Here is a 15,227-nt window from a genome sequence, read left to right on the forward strand (position 1 = left end):
CCAGACTCTGAAGTGGGCTGGTCCGGTTTAGCTTGGCTCTACTTTTCAACTCTTAATCTGTTTCCTCATTGTATGTAAATTAGGGAGACCTATAGTACTAGTGCAACCTCCCAGTGCCACTGTGAGCATTAAATGGGACAATATTGAAAGAGTCCAAAGCAGTTCCTGGCATATGGTAAATACTCAGTGAAGATTGACAGCTGTTATTATACATACTTCTGAAGAAGGACTGTGTCACTTGAAATGCCAAAGGTTACCGCATGGATCCCCTTGACAACTTTACCTTAAGGTTTTAAGTAACTTAAAGGTTTCACATCAGGACAAGGCAGCACCCTGCAAACATCTCAGGGCTCTTGCTGTAGAATAAAGGGTGAAGCTATAAAGGGTCCATTCTTTTCCCCATAATGAACTAAAGACAAACAGAGAAAAAAACAAACAGAAGTATAACACAAGTGAAAGAACACCGATTTTTAAAAACTGACAAAATAAAAATCATAATGCCCATTGTATAGGATTTTTGTGAAATTTATACAACATGATACTTATAAAGCGTCTAGTAATTTCCCCAAGGAAGAACTCCATTTATTTTAATTCCTCCCCTCTCAACCCCAACAAAAGAATATTGCACTTTTTTTTATTATAAAATGAAAGTTGCCTGCCCTGGTACGTAATAGCTTGTATGTGATTTAATAGCTATTTTCAGAAAATTAAGAATAATTTTTGAATGCAATTGAGTTAGTCTGCCAAAGATAGGGGAAGGCAAGATTAAAAAAAAATAAATCTTAAAATTTTGTCCAAGTACTATGAATGGCTCTACTCAACCTTTTAGTAATTCTTAATTACCTTGCGATGGGCTGTATGTTTTCTGTGTGGTCTATGTAGTAAGGTGTTTAAATGTGTGAAATAATAACTTGAATCAAACTGTGGAAATGCTTCATAAATTCTCATAAAAGAAGCTGGGAGCAGGATGGAGGACAAAGGAAGAGGAAGATGTGAGGGCAGGAAAAATCCAAACTCACTCCCCCAGTAGGTATGCTGGCAACCCAGGAGGAGGGCCATGGAGCACACCCTTTTCCTTCCGCCAGTTCTAGGTTGCCTGCTGGGTCCCGGCACATTCCTTGGTGGCCTGGGTTAAATGCATCAGCTTGTTTCTGCACATAATGGGAATTGACCACAGACCTGGGCTGTTTGCAGCCGACACAGCAATTCAGTACCCCTGGTGGGTAATAGATGTGTGTCTGTATGTAGCTACGGATGAGTATGCCATATAAAAACAAGGCTGGTGTCTCCTGACTGCCTGCAGGCTTTCCAGGGGGGCTGTCAAGGAGGCAGCACTCAGAGGAAACGTGATAGGCTTCTGCTTACGTTCACTTCGTGGGAGGGAAGCTGAGTAGCTTTGCCATACCCAAAACTGCCTTAAGTTTGGGGGGAGGGATGGCGACAGCACTAGCCACTGGGTCTTGTCAAGGTCAGATCTGAGGCGGACTTTGACTGAAGCTGGTTAATATATTTATTCTGAAGCCTAATGCAGTCCAAGGACGAGTTGTTTATTTACATCTTTGCTAAATTCTCCAGGTCGCCTTTTAAAACCTCATCCCATAAACAAATTTCCTCTTAAATCCATTCTCTTGGGTGGGGAGATGGTGCCCACCTGTTTTTCAAGTTCTCCATTTACAGTGTTTGTTTTTCTTATTTCTGATGAATCACAGAACCAAGCGAGTCTCCCAGACAAAGTTCCAGAGAGAAGCAGAGTGCCTTTTCTTCCCACAAAGTAGCTGAAAGGGCAAACATTTTTCCTAACAGGAGGCAACACCATGGAGCACAATGAGGACAGAGCCCAGCTGTTGGTGGTTTAAACTGAATGAATGACAAATCGAACCAGGAAAGCTGTAGAAGGAAAGCTGAAACTTGAATGCAGAAAACACAAGGCTTGCTTCTCCATTTGATTTCAAATTTATTTTACTGATCAGGACTGGCTGCATAATCCTTGGGGCTCATACAAAATGAAAATGCAGGGCCTTTTGTTAAAGCATCACTAAGAATTTCAAGTCAGGGGAGCATGAAATCAAGCTTGGGATCCTGTGAGAAGCCAGCCTTGTCCCTGAGACAGAGACTCACCAGAAGGGACTAGACTAGGGTAACAGGAGTTAGGCATTCACCTCAGGCACAAAATTTAAAGGAGTGTCAAAAAACTCAGTGATCAAGATAATATTATAATGCAATATTTTAAAAACTCAAAATGAATGTGTAAAAATAAACAAAATATCAAAATTTTAAATAAAGACAAAATTTGTTTTAAATTTTTCGTTTATTTGAGAGAAAGAGACAATGAGCTGGGGTGGGGTGGGGGGGTGGGGCCAGGGAAAATGCAGGCTCCCCACTGAGCAGGACCCTGGGATCATGACCTGAGCCAAAGACAGACACCTAACTAACTGAGACAACCTGGCGCCCCTAAAGACAGATTTTGAAATAAAAGGCCCTGGACTTTCATTAGTCACCTTAAATCTTGCTTCACTCACGTCATCCTAGTCCCAACCCAACCTATAGGCCAGCTTCTGGTTTATCTGTCCGCCTACCCAGAGTCCCTGGTCTTCTAGATCAGGTGCATAACAAATAGCACAGCTCAAAGCCATGAATGAGGAGCAGGACAGATAACTTACCAAACAGATTTCCTTTAAGCGATAAGGCTTTGACAGATAAAACGATGAAAACCAGGCAGCAAGGACTCAGGTGAAACTAGGGAATGAATCCTTCTAGAAGTCCACAGCCCCCTTCTTGCCAGTCTATAATAATGCAAGGATTTCCGATGGAATCAGTGAGAAGCATACAAGGATTTCCTGGGCTCACCTGGACTCGTACAACTTCGGGACTATCTGAGGATAGTAAATTTGATATTATGAGGGGAAATAAAGAAGGATAGAAAGAACATGGAAATATTTCAATATACTTTACATAGTGATGGTAAGATTAGTATCTCTACAGAAGAGGGCAAGAACTAGATTGGTACATAATGTACGAAGGCAGAAATAAGGTCATCTTCCCTGTGGAATTTTTGGGAAAGAGAACAACACTGAGGAAGAGGCAGTTGTGTTACTGCTGCAGGAAAAATTCTTTGGGGATGGAATGAGAATTTAGGTAAGCCAGAAGAGATATGGGGGATGAGTCTCCTGCAGTCAAAAACAGTTCAAATCTCTGTGGGGAAGTTTTTGAGAGATGTATGTAGGTTGCCAAGAGACATGAGAATGGTTTCTGGCTCTGTTCATAGAAGAACTGTGGGTTCTAAAGTCTTAGGAGGACTGCTGGGTGGAATGACAGGGGTTTATCTGGAAGGGGGGCAATGGTTACTATATATAGATAAGAATGAGAGCTTAGAAAACATTGGAGGAAAAAAAATAAAAAATAAAAAAAGAAAAAAGAAAAGAAAACATTGGAGGAAGAATATGTTACTAAGGCAATAATTGTCAGAGGATGGAATTAAGAGCCCTTGCAGGCTGTTTCTCAAACCGGGCCACAAGAATACCAGGACAATACCAAGATGGTTATTGAAAGTCACAGAAGAACTCGGTATATCGTTCTGGGTCATATAGAGTTTAATCATTATAAACTTGGGTTAAGGGGAAGATGGGGGAATGGAGGTGGTATTTATTATTTTTAAAAATGGACATATACTAGAATGCAAAATTCAAGGGGAGCCTTAAAACATTAAATGAAAAGAAACGTCTTATTTGGAAATAGTGACTGTTCTGTAACAGCACAGAGACTGTTCCCTATCAGGACATAAAAAGTGATCCTTTTCATTTTTATGGCAGCAAAGTCTTTAGTGAGTGGGTTTAAAGGTACAGTGAGAAAGGCAGCACAGATTTATCCTGAGGAGTCACTGGGGTAACTTTGATGAGAAGCACAGGGGTAAGAGGCAGATTACGTAAGATTTGGCTATAGAACTAACCACTCTCACTTTTCCAGATTATCATAGTGATGTGACAAAGTGCAAATTTGGATGGGGCAGGGACAAGTAGAGGAGAGAGGACATGAGAGGGGTGGCTTCCCTGGGCAGTGGGCCCAGGACCCTAGGCAGATGGTGGCGTCTCTGTTTGAGGCAGGTGGAATAATTCCACGGGTATCCATGTCTCATTTTAATTAATGGAAACACATGATTTTACTTTCACTGAAGTCTCTATGGGCTCTTTGAGTGCATACTGTACAGTGGAATACTGACAAAATCTCCAACTGAAAAGAAGGGGAAAAAACCCTATTATACTCTACTGGCAAGTTCAGACATAAGAATGATGATATTTGCTCTTCTGATTATCTTATAGCTTTAGAATTTACCTAATAATTTTAAAATGTCTGAAATCTTAGAATGTCTTAAGTCTCCTCATTTTCATAATTTAAACTTTTTTCCTGAGCATGTACAGATAAAGACAATAAAAATCGTTTTTTTGAATGGTCAGTAGGACAACTGTCTAGATGGTACATTTTCATAACTAGTGTCACGACCAAGAATTTCCTTAATTGTATTGTGTGTATGTGGTTTATGCCGTTAATCCACAATAGATGTCTCTCTGACCAAAAAAGAAAAAAAGATGCAGATAGAAGACTGCTACTTCTAATCACATTAGGAAAATAAAATCTTCAGTATTTATACAGTTTGGCTTGCCCTAATATGATGAAGGAAAAGGCTGCTGGAAGCTTAATGCCTTGCTCAGCCCTGGCCATTGGATGTAAAAACTATGGATTGGTTTTAATGTCAGTTCAACCTATCTACTTTTTCAGGATTTTCTTGACTGAACTTATAAGCATAGGAGTATTTTACAGTTTCTGTAGCTTGTCCATTATATGTTATCTAGATCTACTTTTTTGGCTGAATTTTTTAAAAATTTAAATGGTTTTCTTTAATATATAATATTGTCACGTGATTCAAAACTCAAAAGGTACAAAAGAATGTCAGGGGAGGTCTCCCTCCCACTCCTGCCCCACAGGCATTCCTGTTCCCATCGCAGAGACAATTATGTTGCCCAGCTCTTTTGTATCTTGCCAAAACTCACATAGGCACTTACAAACAAATATTTATAGAGATTCTCTATTCTTTTTTAAGTGCACAGTATATGTTTGTGGACCTCGCTTTTCTTTTAACACCACATCATAGAGATTATTTTAAAACCTAGAGAGCTTTCTCATCCTTTCTCTGTGAATGAAAGGATTCAGTGGTATGAATGTATTGTAGAGGAGGAAAAATAATTTTCCCTGTACCCTCTTAGCTGAGACTCCTGTAATAAAAGACAGATTAATAGGAGAAAAATGGAAGTTTATTGACACATATACTTCATGTATACATGAGAGATACGGAGGGTGAAATAGTATCTTTCTGTGGTGGCTTGGAATTTAGGATCAAATACCATCTTAACAGGGAAAGAGGAGGGGGGTGTAGGCCTCTTAGGGGATAGTAAATGATTTTTAAGAAAGATGAATGGACCCTTAGAAGAATAGGTGGCAGTTATGTTGGTCTGTGTCTTCTGTGATGAGTCAATGTTCCCTGGTTGATGAAATTCCTCAGGAGGGAATTTCTCATAATTGGGTTCCTTTTGGAGGATGTGTCTTTAGGCAGATAAGCAGTGTTCAGAGAAAGCCTTTCCTTTCATTTGCTGTTTTTCCAGTGCTTACTCCTTAAAATAATTAATATACCAAAGTGGCATCTTTTGGGGTGCCATGTCCTGAACTCTTATTTTTGGGCAGCAAATTCTGCTACTTTTCAGTATCATCCTTTTTTAAACTATTCCTTTAAAAATGAGCATTTGAACATCTGGGTGACTCAGTCTGTTAAGTATCTGACTCAGTTTTCTGCTCAGTTCATGACCTCATGGGTGAGATGGAGGGAGACCCATATTGGGCTCCACAGTCACTGGGGAGTCTGCTTGAAAATTCTCTCCCTCTGCTCCTCCCCTCACTCATGCACACACTCTTCCTAAAATGAATAGGTCTTTAAAGAAAAATTTGACAATGTCCACCTCAAGCTGACGCTATCTAATTAGATACAGGAACCGGAATCAGCTGGGAAAATACTAAATTTATTCTCTGCCTTACAATCAGAAAACTGTACCCATTCTGTAAACTAAAAGTGGAGGTTCTCGCTTGGTCAATGGCAGTTTCCCCAGCTGGTCAAAACTGCCCACTGTTTCTGGAATGGTATGGAACTTACAGCAAAAGAAACAAAAGTCAGAATCTTTGCTGTTGCCGGGCCCGTTGATGCTCATTTATAGAAAATCAGTGTCAGCTAAGACATAAGGCACATCAGTCAGTACCTGTCAGTACATCACTTAAACATTTATAATTCCAGGCCCAAGAAGAGCCAGGTTGAAAGCAAAGTAGGTTATTATTCCTTTTCCTTTTCTATATCTTGTTCTCAGTGACACACTGTGTTGAAGAGGATCAGAGTGGAGGATTCTCTATTTAAATAAATAAATAAATCTTTAGAAATAAATACAAATAAAAACTAGCATTTAAAACATTCCCAGCCTCAGGCAATTCTAAAAAAACAATACAGTGAATAACTTTGCCTATACATTATTCTGAGATGTGCTGGTTTATTTAGATAACTTTTTGGGTGTAAAATTGTTAGAGAATATGGGTTTTTTTTTTTTTTTTTTTTAAGAGAGTTGGGGGAAGAGGCAGAGGAAGAGGAGGGAGAGAGAATCTTAAGCAGGCTCCATGCTCAGTGGGAGCCCAAAGCATGACTCTATCTCATGGCCCTGAGATAATGACCTGAGCCAAAATGGAGTCTGATGCTTAACTGACTGAGCCTACCCAGGCTCCCCAAGCATATGTACTTTTAATGTTGAAAGATACTTGTCAACTAGTAGCTTAGTCATTTTATTGTGCAAATATTAATATAATAGAGGAGGGAAGGAAGAATGCTCCAGAAGCTTGGAGGACTCTGGTGTTTGAAAAGTCTTAAAGTGTTCCATTGATATTGTATATTCTATTTCCCTGAGATAGTTGCGATCAGAGTTATGCCCTGCCCAGCTTTCACACTTTGTTTTACATTTCTGCTTTGAGAGTAAGGGCAAGTGTTTGGGTTTTGCAGGAGCTGATGACCATTTTCCAACTTCTGCACTGGAATGGAAGCCTAAAAGCCCTTCGTGAAACAAAGTGTTCCCGACAGGTGAGACTTTCCAATTGAGAACGAATTTATGTCCTATGGACTGAGCAGATGGCTTGTTGTCTTCCTAGATTTCCTTTATTTGGATTTTTCTCTGTTTAAATCTGGTACTTTATCTAGTAGAGCAGAGGATACATGAAAAACAGTTCATTTGAGCCAGAGACTGACCAAATATGCTAAGGAGAATGTTGCCTGCATGTAGGACTGATACCTATACTAAATGCCAGAATGGAGGGATCTTTTAGACTTGGTTTCTAAGTCAAATGCTGAATCTCTCTACGCACCTGCCCCACCTTAGAATTTGTGCCCTCTTCTACTCTCCAAGCAGAAATAAATTTGAGAATGTACTGCTTCTGAACCTCCTTACTGAAGAGTGGTAAAGTTGGCTGCAGCTGGAGGATTTTTCTTACACCCACCAGAAGTCCCCAAAAGACAACAGAAATGATTATAATGTTGGGCATTCAGTCACTTCAGTTTTTTGGTTTAGAAGTTTCTTCTTTATTTTTCAGAATCAACGTCTCACTATATAAGATATAAGATATATATAATCCTATAAGAAGCATCCCTCCCCCCCCCTTTTTTTTAATGGCAAAGGCAATTCCCTTCCTGTGTCTTTAACAGTTTTCACCTACTATCCTCCAAGATTTATCCTTCCTTTGTGCACCAGTAGACTTTGAAAAATGACTTTTTTTTTTTTTTTTTTTTTTTTTTTAGAATTTGCTAACAGGAATTTGTGTGAGGAATAAAGCCTCTACTAGTCAGCTAGATGTGGGTGGATATAAGAGTTTTCCATCTACTGCAGCCCCAGGAGTTTTTAGTTGTTCTCTGGTTAGAAAGTCTGGCTTTCAAAATGTCAAGGATGGAAAAGAAATGAGTAGTTGACAATGGCTTGGGCTATTTTTTCTTTTCCTTTGATTTTATAAAAGGCCTTTGAAATTCGCTGGGTTGGTTATAAACACTTTTCCATGGTTGTTTTTAATTTGTTAAGGTCATAAATAAATACCACATGTTCCTGAAAATAAAAATAAGCCATGCATCCCCTCTACAAGATCTTCTTAAAGTGTATCCATCAAACCTATACATGATGTTATGATGCATTGGGAAATTTTTCACATGAGAATTGACAGGTAGTGACTAATTTTGAATGATTAACAGAAAAGAGAATGTACATGAAGGTACCATTATGATACCAATAATGCCTACGTTCCACAGTACACTTTTAAAGTTCTTTCTGTAGTTTCTGTGAACCATTTGGACTGCCATCTATCTTATGTTAACAACACAGCAGTTAGGAAGTTGATTCTCCTTGTTTCTAAGCGTTGTCCTGACTCAAAGCCTCCTGGTCTCTGCAATGGGTGTGACCAAACCAAATTCTGCCCTAATCCTTCCATATAATTGTTTCTGTCTCTCTGCCTTGCTGAAGGAGAGCTGGGCAGAAGAGTTCAAATAATAAACGAGGTGATGTTCATGCATGAAGGAATGTATTTCCGAACGAAGACATTTTCTAGCAAGGTCAGAGTTCTGTTTGTGAACATTTTTGAGTTATTCTTGGTGGGAATGTTTTGACTCAACCTGAAGTGACCTTGCTTTGCTTGACCAGGTTAGCCCTTCATCTGTTTTAAGAAATATGTATTGAAATTTGCCTTCAGTTTGTGAACATCAGAGAGGTCCAGTTGTTGGCAAAACTCCTATGGATATGAATGTGGGGGGTGGCAGAGACAAAGGAAATGAGATGTTGGAAGGCCATGAACACAGGTGCCTTTGTTGCTCTTCACTGACACTCTGGACTTTGTCTTCTTGGCTCCCAGGAAGTCATCTCCTACTATTCCCAGTATTCCCTAGATGAAAAGATGCGCAGTCATATGGCCCTGGACTGGATCATGAAGGAAAAGGAGTCACCAGGAATCCTCTCTCAAGAGCTCCGGATGGCCCTGAGGGAGTTGGAGGAAGCCAGGAAAGCGGGACAAGAACTGCGGTTTTATAAAGAAAAGAAAGAAATCCTGAGTTTAGCCCTGACTCAGATCTACAGTGATCCTGACACCTCCTCACCCAGTGATGATCAGCTAAGCCTAACGGCTCTTTGTAGCTACCACTAGCAAGGCCAGATGCCGGCTGCCTCAAGGTTGGCAGAGGCCGGACTCTTAACATTAGAAAGCTCAGTGAATGTCACTGGAGGCTTTAGCACCTATAGCTACTACCTGAAGGCTGTACTAATTCTTCCCATCCATTCCATTCCGAGAATCTGAGAGTAGTAGGACCCTTACAGGACCCACCATCCCACTCGATGCAATTTTCCCATTGTGCTTTCAAAAGTTTCTCTTCTTACTGAAAGGATGGAGATAAGATTGTTTGAAAAATACTTTCCAGGTTTGGCTTCAACCTAAAGCCCTGTTGACATGTGCCTTGCTAGATTATAAGTGTTGTTTTAAACAATAGGTCAGTGTAGTATCCCCCAAAAGAACATTAGCCTGGTCTGGGGAAAGTAGCATGATAGCAATTTTTGAAAATACTTGGGACTAAATAAACAATGTAGAAAATATGCACGGGTCAGAGTTTCTTCCTAAGCTTCATAAGCTAAGAGATATTTATACTCTACTAGGTGTTACCCAAAATTACAGTCAGTATTTTATCTGGACATCCTGCTATCAAAGATCCTAAAGTCATAATGGTATGAAAATACTTAAGTTTAATTTGGCTTAAAATGCCAGTAATAATAATTTTTTAAAATCTATACTCTTCCATATGAGGATGTCAACCAGAATAGTACATTCACTTGTATTCCTCAAGAAGAATTAATATCTAATTTTTATGAGCCCTGCAATCAGTCATGCTCATTTTTAATTTGCAAATAGATTACTTGAATTGATTCTATTTTTGCCACCACAGTCATGTATCTATAATGGAAAAAATTACTGGCATTTTAAAGGTTAAAACATTTTGAAAAGTCATTATTAGCTTTTAACATGCTTGCATTTCATTAGTTTCTCATGCATTAGAGAAGAATCTTTAGCTGTCTTTTTGTTGTTCAACAACATAAGCCGTGAGTAGCTCAAATGTAGGTCACTTTTAGGTTTTAATTAGACATCTCCCTTTGAAAATGGCTTGGGTCAATTAACTGATAAGAAAACCAAAAGCAAATACAGACTAATCTTTTGATAGTTTTTGGTCACTCAGAATGGCAGTGGTATCAATTTTAAACACTTGTAGGAAATTCCATATTTATAACCTGAAGATAACCCTTGCATTTAGTCCAAAATTTCAAAATAAAGAACACAGTTTTTTCAATGTAAAACAAGATTTCCTTTTCTTCATGTTTAAGCAAGTGCAAACTGTTTCCTGAAGGCTAAAACCACTATATTTACATTGAAGTTCACAGATAGTTTAACTTCATATCTAAATGTGCAGATGTAATCGTCACTCCTTAAGTTCCCATGAAAATTATATATACTGATCATGTATTTTGGAAGTAGGCATGAGTGTAAAAAATTAATTTCATATATTATATCTCTCACATTAGGGGAAAATTTAGTTTCATATCTGTCCTAATCAAATGGCTAAAGGTAATACTATATAGTATTAGATAAACTTAAAAATATTGTTTTAACAAATGTCACATTCCTATCTATAATGAGGCTAAATGTCACCTGGAATAAAACTGTATTCCCTTATAATCCCAAAGAGGTATTAGAATTAATATTTGTAAGATGAATAAATTTTAAAATTAAGGGAGCTTTCTACTTAAAGTAATTTTGTCATAAAGTCATCACTTTTTTTTTTTTTAAGTCATCACTTTTTAATCATTTCCCATGCTAGGTATGTTTAAAGTAGGTACATCTTTGCTGCATTTGCAGACTTTGACAATGTCCACTTCAGGCTGGCACCATCTAATTAGATATAGGAACCAGAATCAGCTGGGAAAATACTTAAATTTATTCTCTACCTTACAATCAGAAAAGTGCACAATTGTGTAAACTAAAAGCAGAAGTTCTCCCTTGGCCCATGGCAGTTGTTTCCAGCTGGCCCAAACTGCCTACTCTTTCTGGAAGGGTACGGAACCTACAGAAAAAGAAACAAAAGTCAGAATCTTTGCTGTCGCTGGGCCCTTTGATGCTCATTAATAGCAAAATCAATGCCAGCTAAGACAAAAGGGCTGTCAGTACATCACTTAAGCATTTATAACTCTGGACGCAAGAAAAGCCAGGTTGAAAAGTAAAGAAGATTATTATTATTTTTCCTTTTCTGTATCTTGTTCTCCACACAGACACACCGTGTTGAAAAGGATTAGAGTGGAGGATTTTCTATTTAAATACATGGATCTCTGAGTCCTAAACTTTTGTGGTTATAACTCTTTTGAGAATCTGATGAAAGTCATGATCTTTTCCTAGGAAAATAGAGTGAAGTATATACATTCAAATTTGCACAGTTTCAGAGAGTTTGTGGACTTCTCCAAAGCACATGGATTGCTCTGTCCAAGAACCTCCAGTTTAGAACTCTTAATTTTGAGCACAGACTTACTGTCTCTTAAACTTTTCAGCAGGGATCCAAGCGAGTTCAGACACTAGCCCCATGTAGCCCATCTCTAAGATAAATGTCTAAATGTCATCATCCTTACATACAGAATTGTACTGCATTTTAACAAGAGATAGTTTAATTTTCACAAAATCCAAATGTACCAAAATGTTATGAAAAAGCCACTTAATGCAAACTGGTCACTAAATGTGTGTGAACCTATCAGAATATTACCAATTTAATGAAGTCATTGTTCCTCTAATGATCAGAATTTGGTTCAAAAGCTATAGTCCACTGATATATTTTCTGCTAAACTCATTCAGTTAGTTACCTCTAGAAAAGGAGAAGAAAGAAATCACAGATATTCCTGAAATGCCGTACCTACATCAACTTTGAACTGATCATTAATGTCTCAGGAAAAAAGAGAAAGAAAGCATAAATATCTAATACTTCCCTGTTTCTTTGGGGAGAAACTTTTGAAGCTAGCAGTATTGATGTAGTTGACTTTATCTCTAAAATGCTGTAGAGAATTCTGAGCTATATCATGCCATACTTTTCTTTCTTTCCAAAGAACCGAAGAAGTCAGATAAAGAATATTTCCATTATCCTTGACTACGTTTACAAGTAAACACTATTCAAGATATTATCACTTATATATTGTTGATACTTTTTTGTTTTGCCTTACAGAAATGCAGATATTTTCTTCTTTGGTATCTATGGTGTTAAAGAGTGAATATTGTTTTTAGCCAGGGCTCTTCGGAACATGAAAATCATTTTCTCTACCACAGTGGTTCTCAACTTTGGCTACACATTAGAAATACCCAAGGAGCTTGAAAAAAATGCTAAATGTCTAAACTATATCCAGACCAATGAAATCAAACTCTCTGGAAATGGGGCCCAGGCATCAGTATTTCTTAAAACTCCTTGGGTCATTTCAATGTGCAACAAGGTTTGAGAATGTCTGCTCGACCCAGGAAGGTCTGGCTCTTAGGTCCTTGGCCTAACCAGTGGGAGCTATTACTCCACTTGGTCTTGGCCCCAATTCATATGTTGAGCTAGGTGGGACCAAAATCTTTTGCTTGAGCAACAGGCTTTCCTAGAGCCCAGAGCTAAAGCAGGGCAAGCACATTCATGTGTGTGTGTAAGTACTTATAAGTATACTTACACTAAGTATGCTATATCTTAGCAGTATAGATATATACTTAACAGTATAGTATATACTTATAAATATACTTACACTAAGTATGCTATATCTTAGCAGTATAGACAGATTCTGCCCCAGGGTCCAGGCTTGCTTTCTCAAGCATGATACATGAAATATCCATACCAGAATCATCTGGGGTACTCATTTAAAAATACAAGTTCCTGGGCCACAGCCTAGACCTGCTGACCAAATTACAGGAGAAGGTCTGGATGATTTACCAGGTGTTTCTGATCAGACTTAAATTTGAGCTCTTTTGGCCTGAAGCTACCTAACACATCCTTTGGTGGGCAGCACAGCTCTGCCCCTTTGGACCTAACCACCTCTTGTGGTAGAGTGCAGAAAGGAATAAAGGAGAGAAGGGAATGTTGCCTCTCTACCCTTTTTGGAAGCTGGAAAAAAACAGAAGGGGCAAAGAGATATGGCTTTTTTCTACCAAAAGAGTAGCTTCCACCCTTTTATCACTTTGGCCTTAACATTTGGAATTACTTCTAATCCCTTTACTAGAGACCTTGGAAAGATCTTTTAGCTCATGGTTAAAGTTGCTCCTTTAAACCTGACTAAACCCTGGTAGCACATTGTACCTTGGAACAAAGTAGGTTGTGGGAAAGGTAAGCAGAAACTCCTGGAGAGCTGTTGACTTGCCAGTGGTTTGCAAGTGAAAATCCAAGATTGTTATCTATTTATAGCAGTTCCCAATTTTAGCAACAATTACGTACCATAAATACATTTTAAGTCAGTTGTTCAACCTTGAGGGTGCATTTCTCTATAGAACAAGGTCATAAATGGTGGCAAGTTTCCCAAATGAGCCTATATAAGCAGTAGGGTACCCCCAAACATTGATCTATGGGACCTCATACATCCTCTAGGTTGCGAGTGGGCAGGGGACAGTAGAACAAGGGCAGCTGTGGGTCTAAGGCATAGTTGATAACCCCCCCGGGGCATATTTCACACTCACAAACTGGATCTCCAGGCTCTTTATTTTCTCTTTGTGCCCCCCACAGAGTACCTTGCCAATACCCTACCCACTGCCATCTCTTGTTGCTTCTTCCTTTTTTTAAAAAAAAGATTTTATTTATTTATTCATGAGAGACACAGAGAGAGAGGCAGAGACATAGGTGGAGGGAGAAGCAGGCTCCCTCTGGGGAGCCCAATGCAGGACTCGGTCCCAGACCCCTGGGATCACGACCTGAGCCAAAGGCAGATGCTCAACCACTGAGCCACCCAGGCATCCCAACTTGCTGCTTTTCCAATCATGGTTTCTTCTACTTGCTGATGTACTGAACAAAAGGTAACTTTTTCCTGCCTTCTTACAAACTGAAAATTTCTAAGTTGGTATCACTAGAGAAACAGGAATATTTGTGTGACCTGAAAATGGCAGCTACTAAGCTTCTCTGCAGACTGTTTTCAGTGTGTAGAGAAGTGAGGAAAGGCACAGGCACCAAAAGCAGGACTACACTGAGCACAGTAGCCACGGAGCCTGTCCCATGCACCCATACTCCTATGGTTTCCTGCTTCTTTGGTGTTCTCATTAGGTTCCACACGACACTGCCCTATCCTGATCACAGCTGCCCCATAACTGGCCAGTGATTCTGGGTAATCTAGCTCAAAACTCCAAACTGGACTGATCAGTCTGTCTTCTCAGGAATGTGAACTAAGAAACATGAAAGGAATTTGCAGGTTGAGTTAGGAGGGGAAGTTGGAAGTCATGTTCATGAGACCATGTTCTATGGTCTGTGCAAACTGAAGTGAGGAGGAAGAAGGAACAAGGAGTTAGTAGAGAAAGCTGCTCAGTAGAAAAAGGAGACACTAATGGGTGCAGAGAGCAGATGCAAAGAGAGGCAGAGAGGCAAGGAGAAGGTAAAAGCGTGAAGCCCATGAGGGGATGGCAAGAGCTGCTGGCCAAAGTGCCCTGCAAAAAATTTTCTTATGGTTTTATCTGAGTGGATCACATACCTTGTAGCCCAAGAAAACGGACCCTATTCATTCAGAGCAAAATCACACAATATTATTCTGGGCTTTTTATCTTCAGAGAAGACCCAAAAAACCAACATGAGGAAGAGCCTCTTCAAGTGATAAAAATGCTGCTGAGAAAAGTAAGTCTAGAACTGGTTGGTGACAGAGTTAACATTTTCCCCACTCACTGCCCCTCCCACTCCACTGTGAGGTCTCACAGTAGTCAGGAGTCCTTCAAACTATTAAATAAATTTATGTGTTACGTGTTGATCATCCTGCCCTTGCTCTCCTGCATAGAAATTCCTGTGTTCTCGTGTTCTACAGGAGGTATGATCACAGAAGCAAAACAGGACTCTATTTCGAAAAAGATAGAATTCATAACATCAAATAACTGTTGTTCTCTTA

The 15,227-nt window shown here is 39.3% G+C and overlaps 1 protein-coding gene across 3 annotated transcripts in view; it reads left to right on the top strand.

Annotated features, from left to right (window-relative positions):
* Positions 1 to 15,227, top strand: part of LIX1 (limb and CNS expressed 1) — a 59,877-nt gene that overhangs the window by 39,989 nt on the left and 4,661 nt on the right. For 2 of the 3 annotated variants that reach the window (XM_038532262.1, XM_038532263.1), the window contains 2 exons: positions 7,082 to 7,159; positions 8,965 to 9,695. In XM_038532262.1, the coding sequence (XP_038388190.1) occupies positions 7,082 to 7,159; positions 8,965 to 9,252 (366 nt within the window). In that variant the 3' untranslated portion in view covers positions 9,253 to 9,695. Of the gene's footprint in view, positions 1 to 7,081; positions 7,160 to 8,964; positions 9,696 to 15,227 lie in introns of those variants that run through there. The other variant, XM_038532264.1, reaches the window with a different exon arrangement.

Source organism: Canis lupus, chromosome 3 (genome assembly GCF_011100685.1).
Source record: "Canis lupus familiaris isolate Mischka breed German Shepherd chromosome 3, alternate assembly UU_Cfam_GSD_1.0, whole genome shotgun sequence".
Taxonomy (NCBI): Eukaryota; Metazoa; Chordata; class Mammalia; order Carnivora; family Canidae; genus Canis; species Canis lupus.